Source organism: Cydia fagiglandana, chromosome Z (genome assembly GCF_963556715.1).
Source record: "Cydia fagiglandana chromosome Z, ilCydFagi1.1, whole genome shotgun sequence".
Lineage (NCBI taxonomy): Eukaryota > Metazoa > Arthropoda > Insecta > Lepidoptera > Tortricidae > Cydia > Cydia fagiglandana.
The window spans coordinates 22,815,857-22,838,943 of record NC_085959.1 but is presented as its reverse complement, the minus strand read 5'-3'; the positions used below and the strand labels follow the sequence as shown (position 1 = coordinate 22,838,943).

At 38.0% G+C, this 23,087-nt stretch overlaps 1 protein-coding gene across 5 annotated transcripts in view; it reads right to left on the bottom strand.

The window, feature by feature from the left end:
* Positions 1–21,626, bottom strand: part of LOC134679012 (hepatic leukemia factor) — a 132,046-nt gene extending 110,420 nt beyond the window's left edge. The window contains exon 1 of one of the 5 annotated variants that reach the window (XM_063537810.1): positions 21,388–21,626. In XM_063537810.1, the coding sequence (XP_063393880.1) occupies positions 21,388–21,487 (100 nt within the window). In that variant the 5' untranslated portion in view covers positions 21,488–21,626. The remainder of the gene's footprint in view (positions 1–21,387) is intronic. The other 4 variants (XM_063537807.1, XM_063537811.1, XM_063537808.1 and 1 more) reach the window with 4 other exon arrangements.
* Between the last annotated feature and the right edge of the window lie 1,461 nt (positions 21,627–23,087).

Sequence of the window (23,087 nt, the reverse complement as noted above, 5' to 3'; positions counted from 1 at the left end):
ACCGTCGGCGTGCGCGGTCGCTGTCGCGATGCTTGTCTATCCATCACCCATGCGTGTTTGGATTGCCCCACCGATGGGAAACTCCGCTTAAGCGTTTTTCATTTCAGAGTAGAGATTTATTACCACCCACTGAATAAAAGTACGGGTGCTAACTTTCGAACCGAATTAACGTTGCAATGAGTTTAGAACAAAAAGAATTTGTTGCCGTTTTTTTCTATACAGAAATTCATAAATCCTAAACGTCTCGTCTGTCAAATCTAATAAACCGTTCTTCTTCTTCTTTTCGTGACGAGGTTCCTTTTTTTATACGTTGATAATCATTTGTCCCTTTTCTGTGATTTTGACATTTCTGTTAGTCAGAAAGAGACAAAATTTAGATAACATCGGCTAATCTACTTGAATAAGGGGGTAACACTAAGTTACATATAGGGATAACATCCGATGTTGACTGAGTAGGTAACTAGGTAGGTGTAGGCAACATTACATAACATAACATGTATGTTTTAGGAAATGATTAAGTATTTTGCAACTGCAACTTTCACGTTGGTGCATACATTAGTAGTTGTTTTAAATTGTACTTTTACAAAATTATCAATTTCCATTTATGATAGGCACACTAAATATTTAAAAACACTAAATTCACCGTTGGTCAAACCATAGACAAGTGTTCTTCCACCCACAACACTGTTATTAAGTAAAATAAATTATTTAAACAGTTGGCACACACTGATATGATCCATTATGTATAAGACATGTAGTTATTCGGTAGTAATGGCTGTAATGAAAGAGGTAAATCTCCTTAGAGGGAAATCACCTTTAAAAGGTTGTAATCTAATGATGTAAGATTACTTTAGGTACACATTCTGATATTTTTTTAGAATAACTGGTAGAGATACTGATAGGTACGTCTTCTTTGTATTTTCTAATGTATTTCAGCTGTTACCTACATATTCCTGTTTTGTTCAACGACGGCGAATCAGCCATCAGCAGTAACGAGGAGCGATGAGCTAGGTATTTCTTCACTAGCGAGTGTCTTTTCTTCGAAGAAAGTCTCGCCGTCGGTGTACACAGGTCAGCGACCAATAATTAAGTGAGTACAGTCCGCATTTAAAGTAGCGGATCAGACTACCTACGCGTCAAAAGTATGTATTGCTGTATCTCTATTACTCTTGCATATTGGATCTATAAAGAGATAACGAAACTTAAAATTTAGATTTTCGCTGTAGACATCTGTAAACAAACCGCGTTGATCAATGACATAGTGAAATTTTCCCAGAAAACTGTTGAAGTTATAGTATGTATAAGTTAATCTATCGTTTACAATATGTGCTAGTGCTGCTCTCTGGCGGCAGAGCATTGCAGTAATACTCCCCATTAGAACGGTTGTTTTCAAATTTCCTAATCAATGGGTTAAGGTTAAGTCATCTAATGACAAGACAACAATGCTTTTTCATACCGTATATTAATACAACAGTAAAATTATACATTTTGCGTTTGCGTCAAATCCGGTAGTTCTGATTTTTTGCAGGCTTGTTTATGATGTTGGCCCAATAAATAATCCAAGTTTGTGACCTCGAGCGCCGAACGCAACTTTGCCAAAAATCGAATAAACCGCAATTTTTTTTAGATTTGGGCGATTATAACCCTAAAGTACTAGTTTTTGTTAGTAACTTCCTAGGGCGTTTTCAAAGTAGACTAAATTTGCTACAATAAGACACTAGAATTGTCTCTGTACATCTAATATTTTCCGAGATAAAGCCTTTCAAAATTTTATAATTTTACATCAGTTCTTAGCTATAATATAAGGGTTAGGTAGGTAATTTATATGGGATTCATCACCGTCACGTTCTACAAAATATTTATTTTTCATAAAAGCAGGCACTCATACATTCTTTTATAGAAAATAAATATTTTGTAGAACGTGGCGGTGATGAATCCCATATAAATTACCTACCTAACCCTTATATTATAGCTAAGAATGATGTAAATTTATAAAATTTTGAAAGGCGTTATCTCGGAAAATATTAGATGTACAGAGACAATTCTAGTATCTTATTGTAGCAAATTTAGTCTACTTTAAAACGCCCTAGGAAGTTACTATCAAAAACTAGTACTTTAGGGTTATAATCGCCCAAATCTAAAAAAATTGCTTTTTATTCGATTTTTGACAAAGTTGCGTTCGGCGCTCGAGGTTACAAACTTGGATTATTTATTGGGCCATCATCATAAACAAGTCTGCAAAAAATCAGAACTACCGGATTTGACGCAAAAGAGCCAGGTTACAAAATTCGACAAAGTTACTGGATTATATAGTTAGTCTCCGTTCTTATATTTTGCTACCTACTACCTACTACGAAACTACTACGAAATTGGATTAAACCATACGCCACACGATGTATTGTGTTACACCTGCAATTGGTTATTTTAAGACCAGCCGCGAGGCGCACAAACATTCTTTATACCCAAAAAATTCCATGCGTGTGAGTGAGTAAAATAACAATTGCGTTTGCATTGCCATGGCGCTATCGAGGCGCTATCTTACGAAATCACGACACGTCTTGAACTTATCTGCTTCCCCGCTGTCAAAGCAAACATTATCACTCAGAGTACCTTCACGTCCTCGTTACTGTGAAATGCTGACGATGGTAATGTATAAGATTTATAAGATTTTAATAAACGCAAACATTCAAGCCATACACATAAGTTTGAAAGTTTCACAGCTTGAATATTGGTTTGTAAAAAAGTCCGTAAAGCTTAACTTAAGTGGCAGTTGGGTACAACTTTTGCCACTTTTCACTGTAATAATACTATTAGCTCTGGTTGCACTAATCTTAATAACACACACACTAAAATGAGACCAAAGATCCAAATATTTTTTGACCTAACAAGTCAACAAGTAGTCGTGATGTATTCTAATAACCAGAACACGTACACAACCTAATACTTGTACAAATACTTATCTGCTAACTCGCAATTTCCTTGACCAGATAAACGTCACGGTAGGTACATTTCAGAAATCCGCAAAAATATTATAAATTATCTACACCAAATAGGACTCGGTGCTTAAAAACAACTGAGTACAGAAGTAATTATACTTTATTTCTCAATTATACGGTAGTAGCCTACAGAAGCACCGAGGCGTGAAATGTCAATAGTGCAGTTGAATAAAATATTGACAGGTGGCAGTGCATTGTACATTCATCCCGGCGAGTTAGTCGCATGAGAGATTTATCGTGGAGCTAACTAGCGTTGAACCGGTGCCAGGGCGGCCCCTCCCTGTGTCGATATTGTCGCGCTCCTCGTATGCAGCAGAAGGCGCATAGCGACCACCGATCGTTCTACCCTACCGGCCCACTAACATCAATGAATGATCATTTAACAACTTCACATATTCATTAAGTTTAATTGCAACATTAATTAAGTTTGGTTGTATTTTTCTACAAATACTTATAGATAACTTATAGTATAATATGGATTAATTCTTTAACAATAACCCCCGTTTGGTAGTAGCTAGAACACCCACGGGGGAATTAAGGTGGTGGATAAATAAGATGGCTAACGTTGTAAAGATGGACGCGTAATTCCTAAGCCAGAATGGAAAAGCTCCCCTTAGGTGCATGACGAGGTTTATTTCATGTGCCTACTCATTTAATATACAGTGTGTAAATTCACTACGGGCAATAAGTAAACCAAATAGGAATTTATACGCGTAATCATTAAATAAGAAGTTTTTATTAAGTTACTTAATTATGATCCCGTTAATTTCTGAATATTTACTAAGCACTAATGCAAAAATTACGAATTATATAACATGGTTATATGTATTATAACCTGACACATGACATTACGAGATAAGAGCTTTTTTTTAAATAGTAGTACCTAACTGCCAACAAGCGTTGACAGTTACTATGAAAAGCTTGCATCTCGTAACTTGTGTGTTGCTTTACATTGCGGGCCGAATACTTTTGTATGGATTTTTTTTTTCATTATATCTAGCGAAAATTTATCTCAATATATTTCTTAGGTCCTATGCTAATCACCGTTTAAATGTTCGCCCGTATTAGATTTACACAATATACAGGGTGATTCATGAGACGTGAGCAGCACTAATCCTGCAGACTCAGTAACTGATAATTGATCGATCACCGTCGTATTTAGGCGAAACAACCACAGTTTTTCCTATTTTTTAACTTTTTAGTGAGGGCTAGTTTAACTCTCTACAATCATGGTCACCCTACAAGACCTAATCACTGAACATAAAAACTCTTTAACCGTAATGACAGCGTTATGATTACGAAGAAAATAACTGTCAAACTTGAGTTTTCAAAAGTAACCAGACCTGTGATGACAGTGATGACATTAAATTTGACACAGAGTATCGGTAGTTTAGTATTGTAATTTTAGGGTGACCATGCATATCGTAAATAAATCAAAAACTTTTTTTTTTCAACATGACTAGAAAATTAACGTTAATCTCACTAATACTGATACGAAACAGTTGCTTATAATTTACGAAATGCGCAGTGTTAGTCCTGCTCACGTATCCTGAATCACCCTGTATATGTTGTATCTATAAAATATAGGTAAATATTTATACTTAATGTTCGACTAACGTGTGTTCTACATTCGTCGATAGTTCAAATATTACAAAAATATCTCATTTATAGGTCTACAAATCATGAAAGGAATTCACCGTAAAATGAGTTCTCAACTCAAGGCCAGTCATCGCAGGCGTTTGATGGAGGGTCATTGTGGGAACCTACATTCCCGGTGCGGCAATCATCTGAATGGGGACCACTAGGTCATTTGAGCTGACAGCGTCACCACGACCTTGTTGTAATTTCATGATCATTCGTCTGTATAATTACCAGATTAACGCTATTCGATTAATTACAATATTAGATAAATAACGTTTTGGCGCCTGACACAAAAGTTAGATCATAGTTAGTTTTATTATTAACTTGCTTCGAAGATTTAACGATTTGAGCGCTGGCAACACACATGAACGGTGAGTTGCCGGTTGCCGACTCAGTGTCAAAATGTCCAGGGAAACTCAAAAGGCATTCATAGACAGCGTAGGCTGCGTAACGACCCTGCGCGGAAACAGAGGAATCTATAGAACACGAGATGGCAATTCATTGCATCACAGCCATTACACATTCAATTACTAGATTGGCTTTTGGTTAGCGTGGAGTCAACTAGCTGGCAAGATTAGGGCAATAAATGACTAAAGATTTTTCTTTTTAATTTATCTTCTACTAATTTATATGATCAAAATATTTGACTGCTTCACAAACACAGAAAAGCACTGTAAATGGTGATAATAATCAATGTTGAGTACTGTTGGAGTCTCGAGTTTAAATTAATTTTAAACTAATTAATTTTAAACTAAATTAATAAACTGCTTAAAATACCTACGCACTCGGCACTATGCAGCAAGACGATCTTCAAGTACAACTAAGAAGTGAGTTTAACAAGAATTTGTGTAAAATATTATTTATCAATTTGTATCTACTACAATCGCGGCTACTACTCGTACTACGAGTATTTACACGTAAATAACCCTAAATGCGTCAAAACTGATAGTGATAAGACATGTAAGATAATACTTATTACATATTTGAATGATACTAAAGGATATTCGAATTAGGTAGATACGAGAAATATGACAATGTTAAATAATGGTACAAATTCGTTTCAATTGTGTACGATGTGATTACCTAGCGGAAGTCCTTCAGGACACGGTCATTAGCGTCGGTCGCCGGCGCGGCGCTACGCGGCACGCGCTGCTCCGAGCTGGATTGGACGACACTTTGAGACTCTCCGAGATCGTAGAATATGGTTTACGAGTTAAGATCGGATCTAAGTAGATCTATACACAAGGACGTGACATTTTATTCCTTTGTCATGTTCCAATTGTTCTAACAAAGCATTCAGCTTCCACACTTGGTCAAAGGGTGTTTAGTGATCTTTAAACGATTCCATAGTCGGCCACCGGACACCACGAGCTTGAGCAACGCGGCGCAGTTGTCACTACATTGTTGTATCTGTGACCTGACACGACCGGGTAGAAGGAATTAACAATTCAATTCAATTTCAAAGGTGTATACTTGACCGCACTAGAGACTAAGATAACATACACAGTTTTCTGAAACCAGTCTTGTTTTAGAGATAACTAACGATCCACCCCGGCTTTGCACGAGTTACACAAAACCTTAACAAATTAAACACCTAAACTTTCCGCAAGAATCACTATATGTGGCATTATCTATGAAAAGGGACCTTATTGTCGATGGCGCTTACGCCGCACAGCGTCGCGCGGCATTGTATTTATATCGGAGCATCGTTAATAATGGCGTTAGCGCCATCGACAATAAAGTCCCTTTTCATAGATAACGTCAAATATTAGTGCAAACGATTGCATGTTCACAATTATCTTCTGCAGCGGATCAAGAACGACCGATTTAGCTGTTTTTTTGGGATTTTTTTCAGGGCTTTTATCATAAATAAACAAGTGTAAGGTACAAAGGTACTTACAGTAAAAATTAAATGAGGGTGCCACTTTCTACGTAGCTGTCACATTTTTGACGTAAAATTCTTAAAAATGGCAACAATTTAAGTACGGAAATTTTTAGTTCCATTTTGATTAATATTTCAACTATTTTATGTCACACTATAACTTGTACATAATTATTATTACCAAACTTATTAAATAGACATGTAAAACATTTGCAAAGCTGATGTTATTATCGCGTAAATTTAGAGGAAGTAGTTATTCAAAGGCACTGAAAGACAGCATGTATAATTTCTATATTCGATATTTATATCTGAACTCGAACTTGTGTCGTCGAGGGATAACGATGGGAGTGCTATATTATGTTTATTTACGTCTGATTTCTCCCAAGTTGTTTCTTAATTAGTTTCGGCCTGTATGTACCTACTCTGTACTTGTTGATATCCACATGGTGTTAAAGGATCGTGTATAATGTCGTTAGCAATGTTGCCGTACAATATGAGTTATTGTCAGGTCGCTCCGAAAATATTTCTGGTATTTTATAAACACATACCTAATCGGGCGCAGATTAGTCTTTGTTATGTTCAAATAAAATAATAATTAGTAATCTCGGGTATGGCAGTACCTATTGTAGATTAACCGTTTACCCGCCGGCGACAGATCCTAAGGAGTCCCGAGGGGCTCATGCATAATGCAGGCGCATCCGGCTGCTCCCACGATGGGCCGGCAACCTGATTTTATTGCTACTCTCGCTTACTCTACTCCTTCTAATACTCTTAACAGATAGATGGCACACTTTATATTTATTATCCGACCACAGCAAACTTAAATTAGGCTTATTTGTGAAGTGTATGTAATTATGTGATTTTATTGCGTGTGATCATCCGTTAATAAAAATTTTAAAGCCAGTTAGTTTTGATTGCCTAAAGATGTATTAAACGTAACATGCAATGTTATGCTAATCTGCTAATGGAGACCAAATATGATGCTGCCATGCTAAGCCAAAGAGCGCTATCTCATAAGAAAATTCATTGCTAAACTTATACTTTACTTTCTACTACTGAGAATTCCATTTTCAAAATCATTTGTTTTTGAGATAGCGCTATTCGGCTTAGGAGGGCAGTATACGCACTCTGTAGGTGTCTTCATAAGTATGTATTTGATGATTATTATAATTTTTAAGAAAAAAAAACCGACTTCTATGGGGCCCGGTGAAAGATTATGGTAGATGGTGCACTATGTAGAAAAGGAGGTAAAACCAGTACCTACTTTCTAGTAGCATTTCGTTTCCGTAAGGGTCGTAGTTATCTAGCCTAACCTAACCCACTTCTCTGATAGCAGTTCGGTTCTGTGAGGATCGCAGTTCGAACCTAATCAAACCCACTTTTCTAGTAGCATTTCGTTTCTGTAAGACTCGCAGTTCTAACCAAACCTAACCCACTTTTGTTCGGTTCTGTGAGGATCGCAGTTCAAACCTAACCTAACCCACTTAACGGCGCATGCGGTGCGGTGTACGGGAGTTTGAGCGGGAGGGGTTTGGCATCATCATACCCACATTTTATGGTAGGTAATCATAGTGGTTTATTTAGTTTAGGTATCATAGTGGTTTTCCGAGTCAAGGTCCGGGTCTCTGAGTCAGAGTCCGGGTCCGAGTCCCGGTCCAAGTCCAGGTCCGGGTCCGAGTCCGGGTCCGAGTCCGGGTCCGAGTCCGGGTCCGAGTCCGAGTCCGGGTCCGAACCGGATCCGGGTATGAGTCCGGGTCCCAGTCCAAGTCAAAATCGAAATTCGAAATCACCAAACATGTACTATGCGTCGTTGAAGAGTTCTGTTCTGATCATCATCAGCAGTTCCACTTCATCAAATGCGACAGTTTTTAATGTAATTGCTTGATTTTATGATGAAAATACAAAAAATTTTATACGTATGCCTTTAAGATTTGAGGAGTTCCCTCGATTCCTTATGGATCCCATCATCAGAACTCGAGCTTGACAGAAATGTGGCTTAAAAACTAAACTTGCTTAACAAACATAACGAAGAGGACAAATCGCCAAACGTGAACTATGCGTCGTTGAAGAGTTCCGTTCTGATCATCATCAGCAGTTCCACTTTATCAAATGCGACAGTTTTTAATGAAAATGCTTGATTTTCTGATGAAAATACAAAAATCTCTATACGCATGCCTTTAAAATTTGAGGAGTTCCCTCGATTTCTCATGGATACCATCATCAGAACTCAAGCTTGATAAAATTGTGGCTTAAAAACTTAACTTGCTTAACAAACATAACGAAGAGGACAAATCGCCAAAGGTGAACTATGCGTCGTTGAAGAGTTCCGTTCTGATCATCATCAGCAGTTCCACTTCATCAAATGTCACGTTTTTGAATGTATATGCTTGATTTGTTGATAAAAACACAAAAATCACCATATGTATGCCTTTAAGATTTGAGGAGTTCCGTCGATTCCTCATGGATCCCATCATCAGAACTGGATTTTGACAAAAACGGGACCAATCTGTATGCATATACATACAATAAAAAAAATTTTTTTCAAAATCGGTCCAGTAATGACGGAGATATGGAGTAACAAACATAAAAAATAAAATAAAAAATAAAAAAAATAAAAAACATACAACCGAATTGATAACCTCCTCCTTTGGGATTTGGAAGTCGGTTAAAAAGAAAAGTACCCACACTCGGAAAATAAAGAACATAAACACAGACTTATTATTTTTAGTAAGTAATTATAAAATAAAGAGTAACATGCTCTATGGTTTACACAAGTAATAAATGTAATAATGTTTAAAAAAAGTAATGCCTAACCACGTATGCGCAGTGGTACTGTATAAAGAAAAACCTATTCCTGTTAAGTGATTAGTGTCGTTTAAAGTAATTAGTGGGCAACTGTCGACAGGCCACGTGTGAGTGCGATGGTTAGCTCAAAGAAAAGGATTATATTACAAGTTGATTGCCAATGAAGCACTTCGCGAATGAAACGATCATTCTGGCCAGATAACGGGGGAGCCATTCCAAAATTAAGCGATGGACATGGATGACTTTTATTAATGTGTATACGTTTACGATTACGACTTTTAGAAATATATGAACCTGCCCACTTAAATTTTCAATAAACGTTTGAGTTTTAGAGGTGAACGTGGACTGTTGTAGTGTAAGATGGTGCAAGAAACAAGGAAATGAAAAAAATATAAAAGGATATATATATTATAAAAGGTAAAAGGAAAGTAGCATGTGTTTAATGCTTCCGATTGTATTGCTGACTACTGATCCAAAACATGCATAGCTCCTAATATTCATTACGCCAAGAATTTGCACCACTTTCTAGCCAAAGAAGGATACACTCATAATAAACTAATACATATTAGAAAAGTTGGCGCACAGTAAGTATTCACAAGTTAGGGAGTGGCGAAACTCTAATACTCCTAGAACATAGTCAAAAACCTAATTAAAACGTAAAGTTTAATTGGAAAAAATGATAAAATGTAGAACTGAATTAAGGATATCTTTAAGAATACTACTTATGGTTGTATCAAGTAGTCTGATTAGCAAGCCGTAACATCGGCGAAGCAGACAGGCCGCCGCCGGCGAGGCGCTGCCGACGCGCGGGAGCGCGCGGGACATCGATCCGCCGCACTAACAAAATAACACCTTTGGGAAGTTATTAACAACGCCTATATCCTATTACCACCGCATTTCCCCTGCTCGACCAGTTTACGGGTGTAAGTAGTGCATAATTATTTTCCTTCGTATTTTCACGAAAACATTAGGTACTCGAACGTGTTTTGCTATTTCAATCAGTCTTGCGTCTCGATACAAAAAGTAATGAGGTTGATAGAAGTAGCATGACAAATACGAACATTTCCGCGAAAATACGATGAAAAGTAATTATGCACTACATCTGCATCTGTAACCTTTTCGCCGCCACGTCAATGAAGTACAAAGGGCAAATGAATTTTCCTAAATAGCTGACAAAACCATTTAAAAATTCATAATGGCCTATCTCAGATATTCTAGGGATATTGATTTCGGCAACAGGCAAAACTTAAAGAGGTACGTATGCACTGGCGAGCAAAGTAACGGAATCATTGCACATGTTTGGCTTCTACGCTCAATAACTTTTCCAATTTTCATGCAATCCATTTCAGTGCATGTGGCTCGCACTAATATCACGTTTCACTCCGAGTGAAACGTGAGATACTTATTAGGCTACTACTTACATTGGGAGCGAGTGTACGCAGTCGCTATTAGCTACTACAGCAGCGGTAAACTCGTGGTAAGAGATCCTTGAGAATTTTGTGTGACAGGTTAATCCTGACTGCCTACCACCACACCAGTACCTAGTCGATGCCGACTGAAGCTACCGGCTCCGTCACACTATGTTCATAGAAACGCCAATCGCGGGTAGGTATATCGCGCTAAGAAATAGTAGCAATTATCGATAGAATCTTAATTTTATAATAAAATAATATTTAATGTAACTATAATTATGTTTTTATTCTCAATCCCAAAGAACTGAATTCACTTGTTTATTGCTTTTCACTGTTTTACGATCAGGATGGGTTTAACACTATGTGTGTTTGTGTGTGTGCATGCGTGCGTGCATGCGTGTGTGTATGTGTGTGTGTGTGTGTGTGTGTATGTGTGTGTGTGTGTGTGTGTGTGTGTGTGTGTGTGTGTGTGTGTGTGTGTGTGTGTGTGTGTGTGTGTGTGTGTGTATGCATGAGGTCAATACATCAGATGTGACAGGGGTGGCCACTGGATGGACGGGCGCCAAATCACATGCTGTAAAGTGCGAGTACGATGGGCAATAAAATAAAGCATGGTGGAATGCACTGGCTTAACTTATTCATGTTCAAATACAGCAAAATAAAACTCTGGATTTATGTTAACAAACATATGCCGAATGTTTGTAGATAGATTTACATAGATACTCGTAGTAGACGTAATTATTTAAACTAAAAATGTATCAATAATTGCCTTGTCTAATTAATCTGTATGATGTTCTGGACAATTGGAAGATTTACAAGGAGATAGAGACAACATGTAGAGGCTCTTTTGAATCTAATATTTATGCTTAAGATACACCTACATGGGATTCTCGCAGAGGCAGCATCGCAAGCACGTGAGGCTTTTAGTTAGGTAGATGTGTTAAAAATTTATTAGTTATGGTTTATGGTATTATACCTATTTAGAGTAGGTATTTAATATATTTTTCCATTCAAATATATTGAGCTTCTGAAGTAGTGCCTCAACCCGGTACTCCCCCGTCAGAACAATTGGGAGAAAATAGTCCCACCCATGGTGATGAACTGGATCATGAATACGAACAGGGGGCCGATTTTTGAATTTCTATCGCTCGATTTCGTCGCTCGAAAATTGGTGGAAAACGGCGAAATGCTAATTTTTGAAATACAAGCGATCGAAATTTGGAATCTAGTGGTATTGACCACTCGATTTCAATTCTATTAGTAGAATTTAAACGCCTAGTAGTGGAGATATCATTTAATGAAATACACGAAATCGAGTGGTCGAATTTCAAAAATCGGCCCCTAGGTACAAAAGTTTTAAAATATTTGCTACCTAATCCGATATAATAAAATATTATGTTTCAATTAAATGTATTAAACAATATTAAACTTTCCATAAGCGAATAAATATATAAAATTATAAATTTATTTTCTTTCTTTCTTTCTTAAAAATAGAATAAAGAAGCAATCAATCCTTAAAAAAAACTTTTTCAATTACAATCGCATTTGACGCGACGGCCCTGCCTCATCTCTCATCTCACCGGTGTTTTTGAAACTCCGTTCACATTAATAATATCCATGAGAGGTAGCTACTGACTGAAACATTTTAAACTCTGTTTCAGGTTGGGTAAAAACGCTATCGTATGTTCTCTGATGATGAATGATTATTGTTCACTCATGGACAAATTTAGAGGAATGCAAAAAAAGATAAATTATTAATTTAGAAATTATGTACTGTAGGTAGGTAATTAATTAAACCTTTTTTTGTATTCCTCTAAATTTGTTTGTAGTAGACTATTTTTTTTAATCGATTCAGTTAATGGAATTTCTGGAAATGCAGATTCGTGAGTACTAAAGCCGCTAATTTATAAATATTAAGTATATGAAGGTTATTGTATTACAAATACATATATTAAAGCTTCTAGAAGCATGGAAAACTGCACTTACGGTATTTTTTAAAATCCCCAGGTACATACATCAATATTATTTGGCCTTAAACTGTGCATTAAATTTTATTACATTACAATATCTTTCACAGATATCAGGAAAACTTGCCATATATAATTTATATGTATTGCGTGGTGTACCAATAACATTAATTTATACATGTTAGGAACATGCTGGCTAGCTACTTGATCTACGTCTATGGAGAAGTTATCCGACTTAAACCGAAAGGTAATCTGTAATCTGGTTGGGGGAGCGAGCAGGCGCTTAGAACCGGCAAAGGCCGGTTCATACACGGACATACAAATTTAACTGATCCGGCCTTTGACCAGACCAGACTCCAGCTCCAGGACACACCATTGGGTTTAACATGGGTTTAACGGGTCAATCACGTTCAGTTACTATTTACGTACTAAATATTTTGTTATAGCGGAGTCAGTTATAAAGTTGACCCAAAAAATTTTTATTAAGCTATGAGCTTCATCACATATGTTCCTTGAGTAATTCTAAGCATTTCAAGCCTGGGAGCCAATAAGAAATGTGTGTCTACTCGGATTTGTAATGGATTCAAACTTTCAACCCCTTTTTAACCCTGTTAGGGGATGAATTTTACAAAACGCTGAAATTACTTTTCCTGTCTTTTAATAATATCCCCAAATACAAAGATTCAAGTCCCGCGTTCGAAAATTTTTTTGATATCCATACAAACTTACAACTCCTTTTTCACCACCTTAGGGGATGAATTTTCAAAAACGCTGAAATTAGTTTTCTTGTATTTTAATAATATATCGTTTTACGAAGTTTCAAATTCCTAGCTTAAAATAAAACTTGAACCCCTTACAAACTTTCATCCCCTTTTTAACCCCCTTAGGGGTTGAGTTTCTCAAAATCGCTTCTTATCTCTTGTACACTTTATAAATGTAATCTAGTGTGCAAATTTCAACTTTCTATCTTTTGTAGTTTCGGCTCCGCGTAGCAAAAATCTCCAACCAAATTTTTCACCTTTTTACGTTTTTCTTGTAAAATTACTATGAAATTGAAAAAACAAATATCAGCAATGAATTCTACGTCTTTGGTTTATACGAAAATGATACCAAACTTGCCCTAGTACCCACCAGGATCAGAGTAGATTTTTTTTAAAGATGACGGATGGCGGCCGTCTTTGTACAACTTCAGGCTAGAAATTACTCAAATATCAGATGTGATGAAGCTCATAGCTTAATAAAAAATTTTTGGGTCATGTATGGCAGCGTTACATAACTGACTCCAGTATTAGTTCAATGATAATTAATGTTTCCAGAGATATAATCGATTCTTTAATGTTCAAAACGAAAGAGAGAAGGTAAGTCGAATATATATACCCTTCGAAACTGATCAGGAGACCATAATCTACTACACATGTATTAACCCGATTCGACTCAAAAGGCTTGGACGATTTCTTCAAAACCATTAACCCATTCACTGCCAAGAACACGCTAAACGTTCATTTTGTATCGGAAATGGGGCGCATGGCACTGAAATTTTAAATTTTCACTAAACATACACGAGGGTCGAATCGGTAGCGAGACACCCTGTATAAATAACTTTGACGGAAGGCGTACATAATATTGAACACCTGCAAACAAAGAGAACGCTTGTGTCACCATTGAATAGCTTAAGCTTTGAACGGGGCAGCGCGCAGTTATTGAATGGCCCATTCTGTGAGACACTGCCGTTTGATGTTAAATTGAGCATTGCAGGCCACTGTATGCCAAGCAGCGTATTGCCAACAGCTCAACTCGACGGCGGGAGAGCCGGGCCAGTGCCAGCCAGCCGGTCTCAACTGAAAATGCTTTACAGTAACTACATATGGTGCATGGTGCTACTTTACCGTCCTAGTGCGGTAACTAGCACTATGCGTGCGTACGTGGAAAATTTAATGGCCCATATGTACTGTAAAACGTTGTACAATACACATGTAAAAAGGTAATTCGCAACTCGAGTCGATTTGAAACACTCAATCCCTTCTGTCGTGTTTTAAATTTTAATTAATCGCCACTCGTTGCGAATATCCTTATTTGGATTTGAAATCGGAAATATGCCACCTGACACCTGTAACTTATCTATCTATATTATTTCTTGAGGTACTTAAACTTAGAGGATCGTAGACACAAACAGTAAAGGTCTCTTTATGATTCGGTGTAGTGGGCAGAGACCTTAAGCGTTAAGTTTTGCCAAGTCTGATGGCCGAGCTCTGCTTTGTAGGATGAAGTGTCTTAAAAAAGCGGCCAAGTGCGAGTCGGACTCGCCCATGAAGGGTTCCGTAACAGCAAGTAACATAATAAAATTGGGGTTTACGGTTTATGACGTATTAAAAAAAAACTACTTACCAAATCTTGTTCAAATCAATTTTCGGTGGAAGTTTGCATGGTAATGTACATCACATATTTTTTTTAGGTTTATCATTCTATTATTTTAGAAGTTACAGGGGGGGGGGACACACATTTTACCACTTTGGAAGTGTCTCTCGCGCAAACTATTCAGTTTAGAAGAAAATGATATTAGAAACCTCAATATCATTTTTGAAGACCTATCCATAGATATCCCACACGTATGGGTTTAATGAAAAAAAAATTTTTGGGTTTCAGTTCTATGTATGGGGAACCCTAAAAAATTATTGTTTTTATTCTATTTTGGTATGAAAATCTTAATGCGGTTCACAGAATACATCTACTCACCAAGTTTCAACAGTATAGTGCTTATACTTTCGGAAAAAAGTGGCTGTGACATACGGACGGACAGACAGACAGACAGACAGACATGACGAATCTATAAGGGTTCCGTTTTTTTGCCATTTGGCTACGGAACCCTAAAAAGCGAACGTGCCCGGCCTCGGATCATGTCCAGCGCGCTCCTTAACCACATGATTTTATATTATGAGGGCAGCGTCGAAGGCGCCCGGTTCTGGACGTACGTTAGGCTTCACCTGCCTATTTAGTATTGTGATTCTGGTTAACCAATCTGAAAGTGTGAATCAGTTGCCAGTTGCCGTTTTCATCCCCCTGGTGCCTTGCACCCGGGACGCGGAGCGGACCACCCTTGCCTCCCCCCTCCCTCCTCTACGCCACCACTGGATTACAATAATGAATATGTATTACATAACAAAATCTCCTAAGCTTTATCAGAATTTTAGTCATGCTAAATCTGTTGGTAATAGTGTCACGACTGTCACGCGGAGATTACTATAATCATCATATCGGACCCGCGGCTAACCGCCGTTTGCGGCTATCAATAAGGCGCAACAGATAAGTAAGTTACGATAGCGATATCAAAATAATACAACGATTAACATCTCACTATACTCGTTATTAATATTGAATTTAGCGCATTCATTAAGTGTTCCATTAGAAATATTGTATGAGAAAATATCAATAAAATATACAGTTGTCTGACTGGCTCTCCGCCTGCTTATATTCGAGACCATTTATTTGCAAATGCAAAAAAAAATTGTTACATACAATTAGTAACTCTTTAAAAACTAATAAATCTGATACTTATGTGACTCGAGGACTCCGTGTGTGACTTTTTTCCTGAGCTCGTATAACGTGATGTTTTTAGGCATCGAGTAACAAGAGTGCAAACACCATTATTATTTTGGCATTGACCAAATAGGCTAATTTTATTTTCAAACACAACTATTTAAGAAGTGCCGGATTTACCGGAGGTCGTCATCTTTACCGTACCCATTTACCCAAAGGGTAAAACGGGACCCTATTACAATGACTCCACTGTCCGTCCGTTTGTCTGTCACCAGGCTGTAACTCATGAACCGTGATAGCTAGTTGAAATTTACACAGATGATGTATTTTTCCGTCAATATTTTTATGGAAAATAAAATATTATTTTTAATAGTTAGATAATCGTAATAAGAACTATGTTATGTGAACGCGAAAAATGCGGAAAAAAGCTGATACTCTTCAAACTCATGGATAAATTTTTAACAAACATAGCTTAATAAAATCACCGCAAGGAATCACGCTTTCACGCAAGATAAATCGCATTGAAATCAGTTCATCCGTTTGAGAGCTACAATGCCACAGACAGGCAGACATTGGCGTCAAACGTATAACACCCCTCTTTTTGCGAGGGGGGTTTTAAAGGGCATTTCTCAGGAGGGCCATTTTTACGTGTCCGGGGCAGTAATTGATTGAATTTACTGTTCAATAAATCTGAATTAATTTCGGCATGATCTTCAGCTTATATTCTGTCTGGGACACTATCAAATTATTTATTTATTATTTATATAATACAAGAAAAATAACTTCAAGTGCCAAAAATGATGTTCGGTGGGCGTGTCCCGCACCCAGATTTTATGAAACAAAAAATTATTACTCAAGATGGGGCATTAGATCGGAGTTATTATGGGTATTCACGCATAAGGTATTAGTTAGCTTATCATATTCTTTATATCACAATAATGTGTTTGCTCAACACATTGAATAAAACCAAATTTACTATGTGTCCCGGGCTAGTGACTGATATCGGTGTAATTTGAAAAACATGTCGGTACTCCTTCAAAGTTGTAGACCAGGAACTCAGTGTCTCAAACATACTATGCTTTAGTTGTGCCTTAACCGTTGAATAGAGGTACAGTCATAGTATAATAAAGTGATTTTTTAAACGTTTCCCCGTCCGTCGGTGGGTTTGGTCCTATGTTTTTTTGAGATCGGTGGTGCAATTTACACCGAAAGTTTTAGTGCAATTATCGTTATGCAAGTGATTAAGAAATCCTCGAAAGTACGTTAATCCACCATTATTACATCTCCTCTGTATCATTCATGCTATTTCTGTAATTGCTAAAAAGCGATTAATTTTGATATCGCTGGTGTTGATTTCCTTGGTTTCGGTGGATTTTTTGACCACCGATATCAAAAATGTGGTCACTGAATTCAAATCCTGCTTTGTAAACTAGTTTATTGTACTCATTTAACATATCTAAAAAGTGAAAGATACGTTGTATAAACGTAAAATTATGTTTGTAAGTAAATTAAGTCATAGTAGGTACACAAAATCACTAGTTCACTATGAGAAGTTTTTTTAAACCAGACGTGTAGACTCAATGTTTCTTTCTCTGTTTTGATATTCTTTTCAAACCAATTAAGTAAATTATGTTAATTGTCATCCGTATCACCTGAGGCCCTACACTTCGATACCTTTAAACATGTCAGCCATGTTAAATAAATGTAGTCAAATAGATCCCACTTCTTTTAAAATAACTTGTGTATGTAAGTACTATGCAAGGTGCACCCAAGGGACAGGATGTTCAGAACATGGGATTAAAAATAAAGTGGCCTTCTAATGTCGTGATCGCGTCAAAGGCACTGAGCGTACCTACTGATCGATATTTTTAAAGGATAGCCATAGACACAAATTGAATATAGCAAATGTTTCAACAATCCTCAATGTCTTATGTCTTTATGTCTAAATATAGGAGTTACAATTTAGCTGAAGTGTTTGAGGATGCTGGAGATCATAATTAATTGATAATTAGATCTTCAAACATTACTCGACCACTTCAAATATTATAGTTTTAAATTGATTCATGGAGCTCACGTTTTAAAACTCTGTTATTCAAAAATACTTGTTTTCCGTATTGCATCATATAAGTACAATAAATATTTTTTGAGCATTGAACACCACTCAAGAGTGTATTGTTTATCGGGGGCAGGTAACATAAATTTCTTTTTGATGCGTGTGCGGTCGGATTGCGTGAAACAAACATCTTCTCTTTCATGGCTACTTATAATAATTAAATGTGTAATGTGTGTAAATGTGTAATTTGTGGTCGACATGTCTAAAACTCGTTCCAGGACCATACATCACCCTATTATATGAGGACAGTCATATAGTGTGGGATATCTTCTAGAGATGTTGATTTACAAGCCGTAATTTGTTATTTTAAAATCTTGAGTGTGTATTTATAAAATTTATGTAAGCTTTTGAGATCATTAGCCTTGTTACATCGCTTATCATCAAATAGGAATGAAAAATATGGTTAAAATATGATATAATTGAGATATAAAACTGAAATGTGTTTTTTGTGTAAGCATTATTGAATTCGGTGACGCAAATTGATTTCAGTGCCTGCACATGATTTCGGTGTTTTTTTAATCTCAAATATCTTGAAGACTAAAAGGTTCTAATGGAGGCCTCCACTACCAATATTTTTTATATTAAGGGTAAGTTCATCTCTGAGAATCGCCCTAAATGATGTCAGACTGCCAATTACAGAAGCATTTTGTCCCCACCATACTCAGTAGTTTGGTAGTTAGTATGACTTTTTTACAAAATGCATAGGTAATTGGGTAAAGAATGAACCTTGCAATCGGTAAACAAACTAAGCTATTCCCTCCCCGACGATTTGAGCTCGAGGCGTGTGAGTACCGCGACGGCTGAACGTGATTAATTGCACGCTGAATGAATTGTTGTTCATTGCACGTAGACCTACGAGAGCCGAGCTTATGCGCTTACACCGGACTTTAGAAGCGGACATAAATAGCTTACGTTCTTTAATGTCTACCCACTTGAATTAAAGGTAACCCCCCTATTCATAAATGTCTACTAAAGTTGACAAGCCGGCAATCGTTTGTCCCTTACCATCATACCAATACGTCGGAAAGGCACAAACAATTATTATTGGCTTGTCAACTTTAGTAGACACGTTCATGAATAAGGGAGTAAGGCTTTAAAATTCACAAGTTGCATGGAACAATCACGCCAAATTGATTGATATTTAGTCAGTCAAAAATAATACCCAGTGTGATATTTATGTAAAATGACAATTTGTGGAATTTGTTACAACGCATTTACTGCCAGCGTACACTTAAGCTACGCGCTACTCGTGTAGTGTGGCCGATAACATAATTAATTTACCGATATTTAGCGAAAAACGCCTACGAACAGAGAACCCGCCTAGCGTATAGCTGCCTAAATGTGATAAAGTTTTAAGCTCTAGAAGTCTAGATTATTGCCAAGGACTTACTAGTTTGGTAAATGTGCGTTCAGTAGGCCCTTTATCTGGCTTGTCCGAACAGTGATACGCAATGCGTCAGAGCGGCGCTTTCCTTGGACTGTCCGTCCGGTCAGAAAGTAAAACACATCGGAACATTCCTAGCCGCAACGGCGAGTTAAATATAGGCAGCCAGTTATCATCGGCAGTGTTCGAGCTGAATTTCAAAACTATTCGCATAATTTATGGCTTTATTCTTAGAAATGGCATGAATGACGTTTGAATTTTAACCTATTTATCGTTTTTAACTTTGTTAAATTTGCATATAAAAAGCAGCTAGGTACTTTCAGGAAAACAAGAAAAGTAGCACAGAGGAGCAGTGGCTGGTGGCTGCGCCCGCGCGGACACAAGTGGCCCGCCATTCAAGCGGCTGCATCCATTTATTACAAGGTTGCCGACGACGTACGGGCATAATAGCGCTACAAAATACTCCAACTAGTTTGTTACGGTAGTAATACTCGAGTCGCTATTTATTTATATTACAACGGCAGAAATACAGAGTGTGCATAATCGCTGCCTACAATTCTTAGAATGTAGGATACGTTACCTAGGTGACCCAGCATAACCATCTACCTTACCTGGGTAAACCGAATTGTTTAGGTACATAATGCGTCAAATGTTTTTCGTATACACCACTAAACTAACCGGAATTCTAATATATATATAATTATTATACCAATAATTTTAAGTCACAATAATGCAAAAACAAACAATCGAGGACATTTTTACGTATTGGTAGAGCAAAGCGAGCTCGAAATCCATTAAACGCATAAATACAGAAAACACTCACGGCGCACGATGCGCGTAAATAACAGTCTATTTTTAAAACACTTATAGTATACAATCTTTTAGTATATTATAGTATACAATCTAAGTATATACCACAACTCATGAAACTAAATACTATCATGTTTACCAAAGAGATAGAGATAGCGTCAAGTTACGGAAGCGGCGCGATGTATTGTCATGTTATCACTGCAAAAAGTCGCGAGTCTGAAAGTGATCGACTTTAAGACCTAAGGTCACCCTGTATCGATCCGGCACCAACCCGCGGCAGCTGGAGACCGCACCACGGCACCCCTCTCGCTTCCTCTCCGTCTCCGCAGTACAACACCACATATTATTGCACGCACATACCTACCCTTCCCTGCTCTACCCAAAACAAAAGATCGAGTCCCTAATTCATCAAAACGTCACACGAAACCATCAAAAGGTAAACTAATTTCTTAAAACTCTACGACCGTAACACTTCCATTCATCCGCAGGACGAGCGGTGGTGTATATATACATCTGCTAAATACCTATAGACATCATTTATATCTAGATAGGTTTCGAAAGGGGCTGGTCGCGGGTCGATCGAACCTGCGGCAGCTTCAATGCGGCAAAGTGTATCGTCTTGTGGGGATTCGTTGGGATAAGTTGCCGACCTTGACGGGACGTAATCGGGGCCCAGTGACCCAGTGCCCTGAAGCTGCAGCGGGCACGATGCGCGCCGGCCGCACGCGCCCGCCGAAGTGGGGAGCGCGTGCGAGCGCGTGATGCGCGCCCATACCACGCGCTCTACTATATCCGTCATTCTCGCGCTCAAGCTCGAGGGTCGAAACTATCATATTCACTCACCGTTTCCGTTTATGAGGGGGTAGTCGTCGTCGTGTCGGCCGATGTAAGTCTTCAGCGGAGTGTCCGTGAGGGAGGGTGATGACCTGTCCCTGTCGCTCATAATAGTCACTTGAACACCGACTCGAGACTTGATACAACAACACTGGACGGGGAGACGCGCCGGTCCCGCGCTACTGTCGACCACGACCGACCTCCGGCCCGCGGCTCGCGCGGCGAATAAATACACTCGCGCTAGACTCGGCGGCCCTCGAGTCTCGCGCCGTTGCCGCCGTCGCCACTATCGGCACCCGGCGGCGAAGCGCGCTATTAATCTCGAAGTAGCGCCCTCTTTTCAGGCGCTCCTAGTACACTTACACGTCGCTAGATGGCATTCAAAATCAACCGGTATATCTATACTTATTTTATATAAATAGTCACACGGAAGGCGGGGTTATCAACTTATCATTCACCCTGGATGCGATCGGATCACGTCGATCCGATTTGCGAGCAGGATGTCGCTATAATACGCGTATTGTCTCGCTCTAACATCGGAGCGACGTGCGAATCCCGTCTAAATACAATAACCGCCGAAAGCACATTATGCAAAATAAAAACTTAAAAAATTTGAACGAAAAATAAATTGAATTGCCATTATTTTATTTTATAGGTACTGTACAAAATGATGCTTTCTAAGAACAAATGCACAAGTTACCTTAAGCACTACATCGGGCCTATAATCACTTGAAGAGTTTCCTCGGTTGATCCATGATCAAAACCATCATGATATGTTGACTTGAGAACAATGAAAAGAAAGTAACAGAAAAAATTGAAAAAAGAAAAAAAAAATTGAAATTAAAAATTGTTTTATTAGAAACTTCGAGCAACACCGGCTTCCGACACGTCGGAAGGGAGGGGCCCAAGCGATATCTCGCCGTACAAATCTGTCTGCCATTTTTCGCGGGGGGGAAAGGTGCACACAGTCGCATTTCTCACACACTTACATACAAAATCCAATCTGTAATGACGACACAAATACATAGAAAATGACACACGTCAAAGACAAATCTTGCAAACCTCGATCTCTTTTTGTGTACGGACGAGTGACTAGTGTCACAACACGCACACTAACACATTTTCGTTGAAGTATGTCATTGTATTCTGGGAGATGAGAAGTCGGATTTGTCGCTCGACCGATCCGCAATTTGTACTGAGCAAGCAAAATCGATAAATCCAACAATTACTTGAGACTAAAATATAATAATTCGATTTAAATGTAATTTAACGTATGATATGTAAAAAAAAATATTACATGTGAAATGTAACGCTTTCTTTTTGTAAATTTGATGTCCCCGACCTCTTTTTATAACAAAAAACTGAGCAAACAGGCATTTTTGTGCAGCAGTGTTCACGCGCGCGTCTAGACTCGGTCTAGTGAAAAATCCAAGTGCAACTAGTTTTATTACCCGCGCTAGATTAAATTGACGCGCTAATCTTGTACCTCGGCAGAGGGGAAATAGTGCGAATGCCGCCTCCCTTCCGTGTTGCTCGAAGATTAGAAAGTATACCTATCATATTATAACAAAAAAAATCGAAATTGGCCTTAAAGTCTCTGAGTCATCGGTGAAGAAACATTATTAAACCGGCCAAGTGCGAGTCGGACTCGCGGTCCAAGGGTTCCGTACATTAAGTCCGACTCACGCTTGACTGCACATTTTTTAACA